This window comes from Cetorhinus maximus, chromosome 8 (assembly GCF_964194155.1).
Source record: "Cetorhinus maximus chromosome 8, sCetMax3.hap1.1, whole genome shotgun sequence".
NCBI classification, from domain to species: Eukaryota; Metazoa; Chordata; class Chondrichthyes; order Lamniformes; family Cetorhinidae; genus Cetorhinus; species Cetorhinus maximus.
Genome location: NC_135886.1, coordinates 4,313,733 through 4,331,290, shown reverse-complemented (window position 1 = coordinate 4,331,290; position 17,558 = coordinate 4,313,733). Strand labels below are relative to the sequence as shown.

The 17,558-nt window shown below is 37.4% G+C and overlaps 1 protein-coding gene across 1 annotated transcript in view; it reads right to left on the bottom strand.

The window, feature by feature from the left end:
- Window positions 1-4,650: 4,650 nt before the first annotated feature.
- The window catches only part of LOC144683381 (ras-related protein Rab-7L1-like), a 13,396-nt gene continuing 488 nt past the window's right edge, over window positions 4,651-17,558 (bottom strand). The window contains exons 2-5 of the mRNA XM_078546336.1: window positions 11,906-11,977; window positions 9,841-10,022; window positions 7,481-7,602; window positions 4,651-7,226 (exon numbers count right to left, since the gene is read on the bottom strand). Coding sequence (XP_078402462.1) covers window positions 7,103-7,226; window positions 7,481-7,602; window positions 9,841-10,022; window positions 11,906-11,977 — 500 coding nt within the window. The 3' untranslated portion in view covers window positions 4,651-7,102. The remainder of the gene's footprint in view (window positions 7,227-7,480; window positions 7,603-9,840; window positions 10,023-11,905; window positions 11,978-17,558) is intronic.

Sequence of the window (17,558 nt, the reverse complement as noted above, 5' to 3'; positions counted from 1 at the left end):
GGTTTTTGAGGGAGAGTTGGATAGTGTCTTGTCCCAGGTGAAGGGAGCTTACCTATCATATTTTTCATAATCTTAATTGCTTATGGACCTTTCCAAACTCAACCCACAAATCTATGTTTTCCCAACTTTCTGCTTACATTTGGCACAAACTGCTTCCTACATTGATTACAAAGGCACCATTTCCTAAACAAGCGGAGAAAAAGATGTTATATAAACAGGACTCAAACTGAACAGTAAGTTCAAGATTAATGTCATAGGTGCTTTCTTCAACAATCATAAGAATTATGACACTGATGCAGTAAATGAGGCTCATACTAAATTGAGTTTCAATGATAGAAGCTTACACCAAATGGATCCGAGATGGTCTCCAGCATAAAAACATAGCAAAAACCTCATCCAGCAGTTTTATACAGATACAGGGACTGTGCAAATGGTCTGCACTGAGACAAGAATCTATCATTGAAATCTGCTATATATCTGAAAACAGGGATGAGCAGCTCAATGGGTATTGCAACTAAACAATTCGATTTTGAGATGCAGGATCTGCAACAGTGTAGACAAATAATAAAAATAAAGAGCATTAAGTGAATGATACTTGGCTACTACTACAAAATATTAATGCAGAATGTCCACTAAATGATAACAACAGAGCATAGAAACGTATTTTGTCCTAAGTTAAGAATTGACTTGTGTTAAGCTTGGTATTTTACCAGGAAGAAAAGTGGGGAAAGGAGATGGATAAAACATAAATAGCACTTCATTGAATATCTTTTTGAATATCCTTTTGAATTCCATTTGAAATCTGGATCGATGGCCATGCAGAACAGGCGTGGTAAGCCAAATGCCCTACTCACATTAAAGCAATTTCACCCAGTGTTGCTGTTCAATCTAGCTCATCACAGTAATATATTGCAACCAAACAGAAATCTCAGGTGTAGAAGACAGGCTTACAAACTCGTGGGAGTGATACTAACTCAGCCATTCAAGTTCGTACTCCTATAATAGCACAAGAACAAATTGACACTTCTTCAAAAGCAGGTTTTATGAAAAAAGGAAACAAGATTGAAATTCAATTAGTAGAACTTACTATTGCAGCACAACCGCTAGAAACTGAATCAGGAACAAAATTGAAGTCACTTCAGCTTTTTCTGTAACCAATGATTATTCAAGAATGAACAATGTTCGTGGCCCATTTAATATGCAGTCCTATCTATTTTGTTTCAGATTTCCAGCATCTGCAGTGTTTTGCTTTTACCTATCCATTTTGATGCTGCTTATGCACGCTGGGTCTTTTTCCAAAATATGATTTTGATTTTCTATACATTCAATATCAGCCTGGCATCAATTTAAGGGGATAGATTCCAGGTATCCATGTGAATGGTTAGAACTTGAACAAGCTCCTCAACACTTCAATTACTTAACTTTCTACAAAATAAGCATCAATGCTCTACTGGTACCATGTCATGCCTTTCTTAAAAGGTATCCCAGCTCATCATCTGCTTAGTGATCAAGTGGTTGTTTATATTCAAGTCACAAGCATAAAACTCTTCCTATCAAGAGCACAACACCATGTCAAATTCCAGTGTATGTGATGTGTTTAACTCTAAGAATTAGTTTATCACAATTGAAGGCTCAGTGCTGTTTCAAAGTTTTACCCTATCCAAACTCATACCTTTTTTTCAAAAAATAGAATCAAATTTTAGTGCCTAACACTCAGGACAATCAGACGCGATGCTGGTTAGACTACATTCAGAAATTATTTGAGCAAGATCTCTTTGGGGCTGAACCGGCTCCAAGGTGCCATGTGTGGTATGAGAATTTGGAATGAAGCCAACTTTCTGCAGCAAACTATCAAATCCCTGCACCAGGTGGTCTGCAGTACTCCAGGGCACTATTAATTGGGCCAGCTTGGCTCATTATTGTAATGTAGAGGAGTATACTGCCACTGAAGCTAATACTCTTCCCAACCAGTTTCAGATCAATGCTTTAAGATACAAGGCAACCTTTACCAGATAAGCAGTGGAGAGCTTATGAGTGCTCTGCTTATTAGCTGTACAGTTTTAGCTGGTTTTACTCCAGCAGAATCCTTGTAAATTGATTGTTTCTGTGCCCAAGTTTCGAGACTTGAGTAAATGGTGTATTTTCTTGAGAGTGCAGGTGCATACATCCCCTATTGGGGAGAAACTCTACGTTCATGCATTTTTCAGTAGCTTGATTTAAAACCTCAAAACATTATCTTCCACTAATGGAATACAATCATATATTGGTAGATTGCTAACTTACCAATATAACAATCATGAGTGAGAGCAACAGTTGTCATCGCATAGCACCCACCCTATCTCACTGCCAATCCCAGAAAATAAGTAGTGAGATTAATTAATTTAGAATCGACCCAACGGCAAGGATTTGAACATGCTCCTTTTCTCTGGCCTATATGGCTCAGTAATGCACAATATGGTGCATTCACACCAAATCATCAGAACAAATTTTCATTATTTTAAATTCAATATTTGATTTGACAAATCAAAAGGTAGTAAGGAGTTGAGACGGGTAGATGGTGAAGTAGAATTGGGACTTCCAAGCTAGCTTAGCAAATATTTAGCAGGCCTGCAAGTAAAGCCATTGTAACTAAGTGCAGATTCTGGCACACTTGCCTTTAGTTTCCATCTGTACACCCACAAATTTTAGAAGTTTCCATAAACTGCAGAAATAAAGCAGAAGTTCACTGCTCGCGTTATATCTACAAGGACAAGTTAAGAAACATGTTCAAAATTTGCAGAATTAAAGCTAACTATTCAAGTTAGTAACATGAAGCATTTGCAATTTTTCCCTACTTGCCTGTGCTATAGCCTTTATTGCAAGTATCACACAATAAGCTACATTTATTTTTGAACCACAGCAGAGTCACTTTGCAATAAGTTTTATTAGAAGAGGAGATTGGGAAACATTATTCCACAGGTGTATTTGGTCATGAAAAGATACACCATTATTAGTGTGTAGATATCACAAGTAACTCAACTGATTCTCCCCATATGACAATTGGTTGCCACCATTCCCATAGAATCATTTTTCATGTTTTAGCTAACAGTCTAATTTGGAAGCGATAAGTGAATGTCAAGAAAAAATTGGAGCTAAATTCAAGTTTCTCTTCAGAATTTTTCATCCAATAGAAAATTGGTCTTCCTCTCACCATCATGAAATCAATGAATGAATTTTGTCCTGAAGGTATCTTCAAGCACATCGCAGCCACCAAGTTACTTTTAAAATATGCACATTAAAAAAAAATTGATGGGGGTGGTATTGACTGAGGGAAAATTTACGATTAAAAATACCAGCTTCTCTTCAAATGGCAACAGGGGTGCATTTACATCACCCCTATCCAGAATAGGAATAGTACCCTCAATGTATTGTTGATTGTAACTGTTGATTGAAGTGTTCAGTTTTATTCACCACCTCAGATAATGAAGCAGCCCATATCCACATGCAGCAAAACTTGTGAAACATTCAGGTTTAGGTTGGCGTATGGCAAATAACATTCACCCCACACAAGTGGCACACAATGACAAGAAGAGAAAGTCTAACTCCCCATGACATTCAATAGCATTACCATCACTGGATCCTCCATCAACATTCTGGGTTGGGAGAGAGTTACCATTGACCAGAAACCTAACCTGGCCCAGCCACATATATACCGTGGCTCCAAGGGTAGGTCAGACTTCGGCTATTCTGTGGTAATTAACTCACCAAAGCCTCTCCACAAGGCATAAGTCAAGTGAGTGGAGAATATTCCATTACACCTGGATGAGTGCTGCTCCAACAATAGGGAAGTCTTGCTGAAACTATACATGGCACTAGTTAGACCACAACGAGAATTTTGAACAGTTTTGGTCCCCTTATTGAAGGAAAGATATATTGGCATGGAGGAAGTCCAGAGAAGGTTCACCAGGTTGATTCCGGGTATGGAGGGATTTTCTTACGAGGAGAGGTTGAGCCTGTACTCATTGGAGTTTAGACAAATGAGAGGCAACCTTATTCAAACATATGAAAGATTGTTAGGGGGCTTGACAGGGTAGATGCTGAGAGGATGTTTCCCCTTGTGGGACAGTCTAGGACCGGAGGGCATAATCTCAGAGCAAGGGGGTGCCCATTTAAAACAGAGATGAGGAGGAATTTCTTCTCTCAGAGGGTAGTGAATCTGTGGGATTCTTTACCGCAGAGGGCTGTAGCAGCTGGGCCACTAAGTATAATCAAGGCAGAGATAGACAGATTTTTAATCAGTATGGGAATCAAGGGTTATGGGGACAAGGCAGGAAAGTGGAGTTGAGGATTATCAGATCAGCCATGATCTCATTGAATGGCAGAGCAGACTCGATGGGCCAAATGGCCTACTTCTACATCTTATGGTCTACAAAGTAGACATTTTCTAAGTAACTACTTCAGGTGATAAAGGCACACGAAATGCAGCTGAGCTCTTTATCCACCATCCTTTAGGCACTGCAGTAACACAAGAGCATCGTGTGGTAGTTTTGTCCCAATTTGCTTTGCACTTTACTTTTCCTTTTAATCATGGAAGATTTTTGGAATTGGTTTAGACCATAGCAAAATCCAAAATATCCAACCTTTTCCCCCCAAAGTTCATGTTTACAACACTTCTTAAAAAAAACAATAAATTCTTTATTTTACATATATTACATACATTTTGCATAAAAAGATGCAAAAACTACTATACAAGTGCTTGACAAGAAGTTCATAATGGTATCAAAATATAGGAGGAAGTCAACAGGATTGCATTCTTAGTCACAAATACAAGCATGCAGTTTGAGGTTGAGATGGCAGCATAAACTGCTAGGTTGAAGCATTTCATCAAGATCACCATAGTCATAGTCCTGAGATGAGCTATTATTTTAGAATCACAGCCTGCATTTTTCTTTACAAAATGTATACATAGTTGAGAGAGAGCTGAGAGAGCAGGAAGCTCAATTCAAATTTTATCCAGAGTTTGTTAGGTCTGGAAGGGGAGGGGGCTTTGTATTCATGAGGTGACCAGCAACTATTCTGGGATTTTACTATAAAAAAGGAACAACATAGCCTACATAACAATCAAAAAAAAAGCATGCATTGTATTTCCTTTTAATGTGCCAACAACTACTTCAGACTGCATGCTGTGAGGGAAGTACTATGCTGGATGCTATGCATAATACCATTGCAAATGCATTAAAACAGAATTATTGCACAGCAATAAGATCAGTCCTTCCCTTGTATTTTACAGACTGTAGATTAATCTGATATAGATTCTCATCCCAAAAGAAACCTCAACACAGGAATTCACCTTTCAAATGAATTAGTACCCAAAGACAACCCTTAAGTTATAACCTGGTAATTCATGCCATAATCACCCAAATCACTTCTAAAGCTGCCATAAGTATTGATTATTCAAAACTATTTCAGAAGGCTCTTTTTACAACAATTGTTTACTAGACGTTACAAATAATCTTAAAGTGATCAAAATGTCCATGTGATTATCAAAAATTTCGCCAAAGTCACGATTTATAAACAATTAAATTAAATTAGAGATTTATGGACAGGGCAGAAAGCACAGTATAAAAGTCCAACTTCTCAGTGCTAACTCTTAGCTCTAAAAGGCCTGGAAGACAATCCTATGTCATCTTGGCCAAGTATTGTGTAAGGAAGGGGGGAATTTAAACATTAGAAACCAATTAAAATGCACATTAATCCTGTGAAACTGCAGCTGCAGTACAGAAAACGGAAGTGATTCCAATGTGAAGAAAATAGAAAAAAAATTGTTCAAAGGCACTAAGTTGGTGAAATAAAGGCAACAGTAACAAAATTGTAATGGATTTTCCTGATTCATTAAATCCAAATTCTTTCAAATGAAATTATATTTAATAAATAGTCAAACTCAGAATCCAGGCCTTATAGATTTTCTGAAATTCCCAAAATGTTATCTACCCATCAAAATAATTATAATGTGCAAAATAATTTCAGTATGGCTTATATAGATGCTAAATATAAAACCTGATGCCAGAAATTTCAGCACAGACGTACTAATAGTCACTCACTCTCACAAAAGCTGCATCTAGGTGTTGGCAAGACTGGTTAAATAAAAAAGAGAATATCAGCACTGGACTGGGGAGCTTCTTGGTTGAAGCAATATTTGTCTTACAAAAAATGAATCGCAATTCTGCAGCAAACACAAATACATATAGTTAATTAAAAATATTTGAAAAAACTCATTGTATTATGTGCCTTATGTTCCATATTCACCCACTAAAGACAATTGCTAATTTGATGCTTTCCAAAAACGAGCTCAATAAAATGATTTACTGCCTCATTAAATTGCAGTAATAAAAGCTAGTAATAACATGCTTTAAATCAAATGGTTTTAGGCTCCCTAGGATCTGTCAAATTTCTATTCCTGTGGAGGTATGTCTGCAATATCCTATCTCTGAGTTGTTACTTTTTAAAAGTAAAAGTCTCTTATCACAGAATATAATATGTACAATAGCATGAATCAAGTATAGTACAGAATGTTCATCATTTGGTTTGTACAATATTCCAGAGGCATTGGCACAATACACATGTATGTTGTGAACAATTCATCACCATTGAAACAGAAATTGAGCGAGCTGTTCATTTTTGTCATCCCTGACCCCAGATCAAACTCCAATGTTAGGACATGCTCAAACATCAACTTAAAAAGTAACTGCCAAGAACAGTTCACAAATTTATAATACTGAAGGTCAACCTTACTTGGTTTAAGCTAAATTTGTTCGAGTCCATATCTTTATGAATTACTATTGGTAGTGAAGTTACAAAGTTCCACTTCTAACCCTATATCTACCAGGAGTCTAGAGCTGAATTTCTAGTAGATTTAGTCCACTAACCATTTTAAAACTTTGATTAAAGATCACATCAATCTAATAATCAAAAAACTGGCATCAACTTACATGGCTGTGAAGCATACAATATTTCAATGTTCAGAATTCCTCCAGAACTAGTCTGGTGAAAACTAGTCAATTTAACGCATAAGACACGGTGGTCATACAAAATCCTTCGACACATGTAGTGTTATGATGATTTTTCAACAGCATGGTGAATTCCGGTGACTTTCACTTTTGGGCACATCCCTTAGCTGAATGTAATCCCCTTGGTTTTGGGTCGGAGATCCCAAACTAGGCTTTGACATCAAACACTCTACTAATACTCTGGAAAATCAAAGAAAATGGGATTTTATGTTAAAATGGTCATCTAGAAAACAAGATTAGTGTCCAGAATTCTAAAAACATTTGAATTTTAAATAAATTACACCGCTTTTGCTTCCCTACATATACAAGAATACAGAATGCTTTATAAAGCAGCAAAATAAAAAGCAATGTCTTTAAAATTTCCTGAAATTATTCTATTATTACAGTAACAAATTCCAAAACAGTGAATACTTTGGAACAGTTCCACAACACACCTCATGGCTTGAGCAACATTCTTGTTTTCTTTCACAGAAGTTTCAATCCAACCAACAAAATGGTTTTCTTTACTGAACAGATCAATCTCATTTCTGCTGATTGCCCATTCTGACAAGTCACACTATTTGCAAAGGGTGGGGGGGGGGGGGGGGGGAGGAAGAAGAGGAGAAAAAGGTGAACAAAGAAAGTATTTTTCTATTAAAATACAAAGCATAATCCAAATAAAATTTCAGTTTAGGGAGTTAACCCTTTGCATTTTTAAAATGACTACCACTTATGTACTAAACAACTATAGCAATAGATGAGATTTTTAAAAAAGAGCTTTTGAGGGGCCGTCAAAAGGTAAAGATTTAGTTTCAATTCCTAGTTGTGGGGGGAATATTTCTTTGCAGCTGGTAAAGATGGTTCTGAAAATTTAAGTCATAAAACCAAGATCCTATTTAATTATCAGAATTAACTCAATTATCTCTTCCATCCCATCCAGATTGTATTGGCAAAAAAACCCAATAAGTATTGGTCATAGCCTTACTATATATTTGAAAAAAGATAGCCATAGAATATTTAATCATGTTGCAAACTTTTCTTACAATTCACACGTGTTATTTAAAATACTGCTCCACAGCACTGCAGTTTATCCCAATAATTTTAGCACCACCTAGTGGTTAATCTTTCAGTATTAACTTTATTTTAACAATTCATTACCTGTATTTTTTTCTCCTTAAATTCAAGCTGCCATGGACCACAAATCTGCTTGGCAAAGAGGTTCGAAACCTGCTCCCAAACTCCTGCTAATACTGCTCTGTTGCCAGAGGGTATGCAGAGCTGCCTTTGCTTCTGATTTGGAAGCCATTTGTTGAAGGGGGCATCAGGTTTCCATTTGCCAACTTTGCTCAAGATCAAGGAACTGCAAACTCACATTTCACCAGTACTGAGAGCACAGGGGAGCTCCGAGATGATGTGCTGTTATGTTTATTAAATGTATTTAAAAGGCCAGAGACAAACTGCATGCGTGCGCAAACAATTGTAAAATACCAAAAATAAAACCAGTTGATTAAAGTAACCCAACAACCTAGCAACCAAGCAGAATTATTTTCAAGAACTAAAAACAGGCAACATCAAATTACCTAACTGCACCAAAAAATGGCGTGGGTAAACAAAAGCAACAATAGAAGGGGGTCAAGTGTGCACATTGGGTACTGACTAGATTTATAGTAGTCTGTTCTGGGTCTTTTGCTGTTTTATATTACTCAAAAAGGGCCATGTGAAAGCAACTTGTGAAAAAAACAATTTGCTACAAACTATGCAAGCAGATTAATCACATTCAAATGCATCTGAACAAATTTGAACAGCTGGGTTAAGGAATGGCTGATGAAATTTAAAGTGGAAGAACGCAAATGATGTACATCAGAAAACAAAATTTGTTTGCATACATTGAAAAAGATGGAAATGAAAAAAGAAAGATTTGAACACATCTTATTTTGGGAATAGCCAATGAAAGATTGCTGCAAAAGAATTAATAGGATCCAGGATGAATCTTACAAATCAAGTACTGGAAACAGTGGTCAAAATGGTGATTTTTTTTTACATTTTATCTTTGAAAAAGGAAAAATCCTCAACATTGGAAAAGGGATATTGAAACAACTTCCTTCATTCCTCCTTTGAAAGGAGGTATTGATGCACTGCAGAGTTCAAATATGAGTGTTCAAGTTATACGGTTGACAATTTACTTCTCAAATCGAGGAAAAGATTGAGGGTTGATTGATTAAGTTATTTAAGCCAAAATAAAAACCCAAGCAGCTTATTAACACTTAACCTCAACTAAAATACTGGAGGACAAGTAGATAAAGCAACAAGCTTCAAGGAGTAGGAAGGATCAGAGGTTCTTCCTCCAAAGGCAGCAGATATGTGGAATACATTCTCATCAAAAGTGCTAATGTTAAATCTTAAAAACTGACATGTTTAAATATCTGGTTTAGAGTAGGATTAAAAGTTATACTGATAAGCGTCAGACAATCACTTAATGAAAAACTGATTATCCTTACAACTTTGAATTCTGCAATCAGGTTGTACGTCACAAAAAGTTGATAGAAAATTAGTTGTCATGGAGGAATAGGACAGAATTTCAGAACATCATATCTTGGAATCTTCTGCCTTTGCTCATTTGTTTTTGTCAGATTTCTGCATCGTTGAGTTCTAGTTACCAGATTTTTTTTAAAAAGAAAAGTTTGACAAATTATGTTTTACTCTAAATTAGTCCAAGTGCACCCTGGTTACTTTAGAGTTGAGAAACTTTGCATTACAAATGGAAAAATAATATAAATCTTGGAACAAGTGCTGCATCAAATCCACTTCAATTCACCTTGTTTGCCAAGAGGATACATGGCACAGGGCTTCCATCCACCAAAGCAACTTTGCTGTCTAAATCATGCTTCCACTTAAGGCAATTCCGGAAGGTTGCTGTATTTGTCACATCAAACATAACAATGCACGCTCCGGCATCTCTGTAGTATAATCTGGTCATGGAAGTGAAGCGCTCTTGGCCTAAAATACAAATTAATCATTTATTCATGGAGCAGGATGCTGACCTACAATGGAGTCCTTTCACCATCTGAGATGATGGAAGTCTTTTTCTGGCAAATTCAAGTGACAAAAATTGTGGGGAGATTGGGAAGGGAGAGAGGAAAAAAAAAAAACTTAATTATGCAGCAAAGCCTGCATAACAAAAATTGCAGACAGATTTGGTATCTCATTTCTGTTACAAAAGATAGAAATTTTAGATAAAGTAACTTGTTTAGGCAAGCTTTAAAACATGATAGCAGGGAAGCTCAGCAGCCAATTCATGCTGCAACTAGTTATTTGAGTGGTCTAGGTACAAAGTGAAACATTATCAAATGCCAATTCATTACACATGTACACAAAAGTAAAGTCCCTTCATTCAGGGTAGAAATGCCTTCCTTCTTTCAACTAGAAGGAAATTCACAACTAGAGCAATATTAAAAAGTTTTACTCAACTATTATACCATTTACAAATGGCGAAGGAGAGGCAGGATTTGATAACTTTTTGCTGCCGAGGACACCGATATAAAAGCAAATGCACCACATGGACTGCAGCAGTTCAAGGCGGCAACTCACCCAGCTTCGCAAGGGCAATTAGAGATGGGCAATAAATGCTGGCCAGCCAGCAAAGCCCACATCCCATGAAAGTGTTAAAAAAACACAGCAATGCACAATATTGGGATAACTAATTAGGGACATTTTAAAGCAGAATATTTTGGAAAAGAAACATCTTCATCCTCCTGACTCACTGTACTATTAAAATAGGATTTACATGGAGAAAACACTGATGTTCTCCTGTTACCTGCCAGTAATGGATTGTATGTTTATCAAGTACTGCCCCTCCCACTTATTTCTAGAGTTGAATCTTATAAATGGGGATAAGAGTTATGATTATATTTATAATTCCATCTTTTGTCATAATCTTTTAGCTACAAGGCTCTTAATGGTTTATATTATATTTTCTACCACAACAGACGACCAGGTCAACAAGAGCACTTCTGTGGTTAAAACCAATCCTTTCTTCCTCCATCAAACCCACTATACCCCGCAAGCCAGAAGCACCAAAAGGAGGCCAAGTGTAAGCAGCAGGCAAGGATGGGATGCGAACCAGCCCATCACTAGAGTTAGCAATTCATTTAAAAATGGTTCGTTTGTTGAGAATTTAGTGGAATGAGGCCCTCTTACTTTACCCTTTGGAATAGTTGAAAAATACTTTTTTGTATGTAGCATTGTAATTTAATCTGATAAGTCCAAACAAACCGTAGCACTATTTTAAAAATAATTAAAATTTCACACAAGTTCACCTGGGACTTTATGCCGCATTATACCCTTGAAAGTATATTTTTTAAAATAAAAAAAAACTTATAAAAAGGTTTGTCCTACTTTTAAAAAAAATCTTAAAATTATCTTCATTCTATTTGGTTACTTATGAAGCAAGTTTAACAAAATGTAATTGCTTCCTATTTGATCAGGTGCCCAACCATACACTATTATCAGCATGATACTGGATCAGAAGGTGAAGGAAAGATTATCTTCTTCCCAGAATTTTCCCAACAGCTGTGCAACAGTGAGTGATTTTTTTTTTTGTTAAGAACATCTCCAACACAATTTCCAAAATAAAAAACTTGCCACGTGGCTGTCAATTATTGCCTTGCAAACTCAATCTTGTTTTTGAACAATATTTCAATCACCGCTGATATTTCTTCCCCAACGGGGAACTGTTACCGTGATTTAAAAACAGTAGACTACTACTGTACTTAGGAAAACTCAGGAGGCTGGCATAACATTAGGCATTATACCATTTTTTCCCCCAATGCAGCCCATTTCATTACTGGTGTACTAACATTGGAACCTTAATAGGTGCTTACCTGCTATGTCCCAAAGCTGGAGTCGAACGGTTTCAGTGTCGGACCATTGTACAATCTTCAATGCAAAGTCCACTGAAAATAATGAGACAAAGATATAGCTGTAACATTCTGAATGGGGAAAAAAAACTTTAAAAAAAATATTCAGTAATTTAGCAAAGATCCAAAAGTCAGAAGACATTTGTCTCTGGCCTGGATTTTGCGGTGATCATAATAGCAAAACCGTCAGTGTTCACTGTTATTAATCCATTAAAACCAACAGTAGCTTCAGAAGCCTGATCATGTGCAGAATAATGCAGAAATACAGAAGGCGCTGTTAGTCATTCGACATTCCCCCATCTTTACTATTGAGGTTCCCAGAGTATAATCCCAAAGCAGGGAATTGATGACGGCTTCCACTTTTATACGGTTACTCTTGCTGTAGGGTCAAAAACCCCTTGAAAAAAAGTTACACCTTGTTAAATGTACTAAGTCTATAAGAGGAGGGCTTATGGCGCCGTGGGTAGCATCCCTGCCTCCAAGCCAGAAGCTCAGAATTTGAGTCCCATCCCGGGGCTTGATGGCCAAAGAAGGCGCATTCTTAACAAAGCCAAAAAGAAGTTGAGCATCAACCTGCAAATCCTACCAACACACATCACACCAATGGCAGACAGTAAGAGAAGAGATTCCTGGTCAGCCATGTGATGGAAAGAACGTTGGAGCCTTTACCAACACTACGCATAGCTCCAGGCTACAATATGCATATAAAATGTGTATGTTGCTACAGCAACTCTGACTTCCCAAGTGAACTGCAATGCACCACCACCAAGTTAGTTCTTACTGCTAAACACTCACACTGGCCTTGAAAAGCTAACTGTATATGTGAAATGTCAACTTTCTTCATAACAGAAATTCACATTTTAATTTTCAAAAAGCATTTGAAATGTTATCTTCCACCGTAACTCCATATTTACACCCCCATCAACTATTTCACCATCTGCAAAAATTTAAAGTTAAAAAAGTGAAGGGATTCAGTGGTTATTTCTTCGTTTGCTGTCCGTGAGAATACCTCAATGTGATTGGTGACTTGCCAGCTTGCTGATTTCGTTGCTGCTGGATGCCTAGAGATTCCCTTGACTTGGTGCCAGATTTAAAATGCCAGCATGAAAAGAGCAAATCCACACCAAAGAGATTGCTGGATCATTGTGGGCACCATTCTTCAAGATCAGCAGCAAGAACCATTGCTTTGCTGCTGGCCTCAAAATTTAACCCAGCTTTCCAAAAATAATGACCCAGCCAAGAGAACTCTGCTCCAGGTCCACCAATAAACAGCCTTCCTGAACAAAACATTTGGCAGTAAGGCACTATTACAAGTTCCAACTCCTCTGATGAAAAAAATCCTTTCTGCATCTGTAGTTCCAAGGAACTAAAACGAACTTCAATTTCTCCCTTCCTAGGATGGGACAGCACCAACCTTGAAACAGCCCTTCTAGAATTACATAAAATTTCAAAAAATTTCCATTTTAATGTCCATAATACCGAGTGAGCCAGCTGAAGCCATCAGTTTTGAATATGTATACCAATTAAAATTGAGGAATATGTAGTACTGAAATGAATAAATCGGAGAAAAGTCACAGTCTATTGACTCATTTTATTGCACCACTGCTAATTATGTCACGAAGACGTACATTCCAAAGTTAGAAATTGCACTTCAAGATTATGCCTGTGAACAGGACTTTTTTTTTGAAAAGAGGAAGAATCCCATTGCACCTACTTTACATTTATTACATAGGCAGCTTCATCTTTACATTTGATTACATTTTAATTATCAGAAAGGTCAGGTTTCAAATTTACAATTTTTGGCTATATGTTCATTGAAATCCTGTTCCATGGGTTCGTTACCAGTGTTAAAAATTCAAATTCTGCATTTTAGCTAGATAATGACTCCTAAACTTAAGTAGCAATAATCTGATCAAAGCCCAGTGACTTCATTTACATAAGGACATTACTTCATTAAAATACTGAACAAACTGAAGTTATGAAGGCTTTTCTACAGTGTAGAAACCTTTTTAAACAATGCTCAAGTTAGTTACTGTAAACTACTATGGAATCTACAAGAAAGGTGAAGAGCCTGTGTTTCTATGCAGTTTTCCAACCTCAGGACATTCCAAACCATTCTACAGTTGATGAATTACTTTTCATGTGCTGCATAGACAACCAATTTGCACACAGCAAGACCCCTTAAACAGTAACAAAATAAATGACTGGTTAAATCAATCAGTTGTGGGACAAATTTTAGCCAGGAAAATTCCATATTCTGGAAAAAGTAGCATGGGGTCTTTTGCACATTCGGCAGGTCCTCGGTTTAAAGGCTTATCTGAAAGGCAGCACCTCCTGCACCAACGTTTCCCAGTGCTATGCTGAAGTGTCAATCTAGATTATTTCTGGAGTCACAGAGAAACCTCAATCATCTTGCTCAGAGCCAAGAGAGGTTATCAGTTTGCCAAGCTGGTAGCTGAAATACTGAAATGAATTGAAGCTGTTGAAATTCCCATTATACTTTTGACTTTTTTACCCCCCATTCACAGGATGTGGGCATCACTGGCTGGGCCAGCATTTATTGCCTATCCCCAATTACCCTTGAGAAGGTGGTGGTGAGCTGCCTTCTTGAACCGCCACAGTCCATGCAGTGTAGGAACACCCACAATGTGCTGTTAGGGAGGGAATTCCAGGATTTTGACCCAGCGACAGTGAAGGAATGGTGATATATTGTCAAGTCAGGATGGTGGGTGGCCTGGAGGGGAACTTCCAGGTGGTGGTGTTCCCATGTGTCTGATGCTCTTGTCCTTCTGGATGGTAGTAGTCATAGGTTTGGAAGGTGCTGTCTAAGGAGCCTAGGCGAGTTCCTGATCTTGAAGATGGTACACACTGATGCCACTGTGCGTTGGTGGAGGGAGTGAATGTGTGTGGGTGGAGTGCCAATCAAACAGGCTTTGTCCTGAATGGTGTCGAGCTTCTTGAGCATTGTTGGAGCTGCACTCATCCAGGCAAGCGGGGAGTATTCCATCACACTCCTGACTTGTGCCTTGTAGATGGTGGACAGGCTTTGGGGAGTCAGAGGGTGACTAATACCATCATTTTCTCCACGTGAGAAATTGCATTTGTGACTAATATTGGGGTAGATTTTAATCTTTAGCACCGGGACACAAAGAAAATCACCTGTGCTTAGCACAGAAAAATAGTATAGGGCAGGGCACATGCATATTAGAAAAACTGCCCAATTCTCTTTCCATTAAGGTTACACAATCCTTCCCATCTAATTTTGGCTCTGTGAAATACCCATGCTTTACACATGAGAACTAAAGGCAAAGTCTACCCGTTACAGGAATATGTACTAGGCAGCAGTATCCATTAGGTACACTTATCTCTATCTTGTACCCTGTGAATGTTAAGTGCCTTATCGGGTGCAAAATTGTTGAAATATAGGGATGGAATTGTTTTAAAATGCTTCCCATGTGCACAAAGTTTCCCTAAAAATTAAACAGCGCCCATTACATTACTTATTGCACATTCTCACTGTAGATCAGACAATATCATTATGCTACTACATATTAAGTTAAAGGATAGCCTAAACTTGAATGCTTATTCAGTTTTAAATTAGCCTTTTTAAACTGACGTGAGGTTGCTATTCTGCTACAACTAGAACCATTTTGGTTTCTGGGTGTAAAAAAGGAACCGAGCTACAAGAGTGCCTCGTTAATTTTCCAAGGGCCACTGCAGTTAAAGTGAGATCTACAGTCTATATCATAGGTCTGCCTACAGAACAAAAGCTTATAACTCACTTGTGCATGACATACACAGTGATGTTTGTTAGAGGCAGAATAAAGCTATTACAAAACAAGCTTACTCCACTTATGAAATTACTAGCAATTTACGATTTGGTTGCACGTACTGTTCAAGAGCCTTCAAGTGGACTCACTGGTTTTCAATCCATTTGACTACTTCTCCAAATTGCAAACCTCACCCCTTAATTATTGGACCCTTGAGAGAATTTGTGGCACTGATTGTCAACCCACATTCTCAAAAGCAATTCAAGAATTTGGAAGAAATTGGTATGGTTTCACTCTTCCCCAGCCACCCACATCCACCACCTTACTTACATTAAGCAGATTTCCTCATATACCTGTTGCTGAATGATGTACTTCAAAACTAGAAACTGTCAATCTCTTGGGCTTGTTAATATTTCACAATGCTTCATACATGCCTTCCTTTCTCTCACCTTGAAAGAAAAATGGCAAAGCTTAACTGAATCTTCAAGAACCATTTCCTCATGTGCAGCTCTGCCCACACATTATTGTGTAAAAGTCATCAGCAACTTAGTTTGACTCACAAACACACCCAGCTAATACACAGCTCACGTTCCTACAAAAAAGCCTTCAACTTGACAATTCATGATAGACAAAACATTCCCACCTCAGATGCCTATATCACAGTAGTTTCATTTACTACTTCTACTCTGGTCAAGCAAACTAATTGATAATTCCAAACTTCATTGTGTGATTTGTCCTTCAATCTGGAAGGCTGATGATTAAACAGATACTCTGATATGGGTTAAAATAGTAGAGAACTTGAAATATTTTACTTTGACAATAAATTATAAAGACAGCTAGTTTTCACAACAGAAACCTACATTAGATATGCTGACCATGAACCCACACTTGTGATTTTCATCAAAAGTGAATAACGAGGGCAGGTTAACAAACTGAACATTGTTTTTTCTATAAATAAAAACAAAGCAAAAGGGAGTTCACCAAGTGGAGACTTGCGTGCAATATTTTTTAATGAGGCCATGTGAGACATTGCTGTTTTTATCCTGTTTGATGACTTTCACTTCAGGAATGTTCCTAAAACAATTGAATGCAACAAAACTCAAATGGGTTGTAATCATTAATCCTGATAAGTGTAATTTTATATAAAATTAACTCAAGATTTTGTACAGTTCTCTGGACTCAATTCAGGTCAGCATGAGAAAGTGATAAAGAGGAAGAAAACAAAAGATTGGCACCATTTACCAAGTCACAAGACAAAGTACAGGTTAATTAGTGGTATCTTCAATTCTTAATTTCACTGCTGATACTAAAAATTGTTTCTCCTGCTAAGAGGCATTAATTGTTAAAGCTTACTTTAAAAAGCAATTTAAAAAGATACAGTACCCTACCTACACTTTAAGTTAAGTGCATAGAAATTTTTTAAGACAACAGCAGTTTAAAAGTGACAGTTAATTATAATATAAAATTTACTAAACAAAATCACATGCATGACAAGGTTAAAAAAAGTCACGAGCAGTTTTGATGGGAGTAATTAAGGAAAAACTATTTCCACTGGCAGGTGGGGTTGGTAAGCTCAGGAGACAGATTTAAAATAATTGGCAAAAGAACCAGGAGAGAGATTAGGACGTTTTTCTTTTAAAAAAAAAGAAATGGAGCAAGTTATAATGATCTGGAATGCACCGTCTAAATGGAAACAGCAAAACACTCAAAAGGGGATTAAATGCAAAAAGGGGAATTTTTAGAGGGCTTGGGGGGGGGGGGGGGGGGGGGGGGGCATGGGGCTAATTAAAGACAGCTCGAAGGGAAAGCACTGGACAAAAATGGGCTGAACGGCCTCTCTGTGGGGT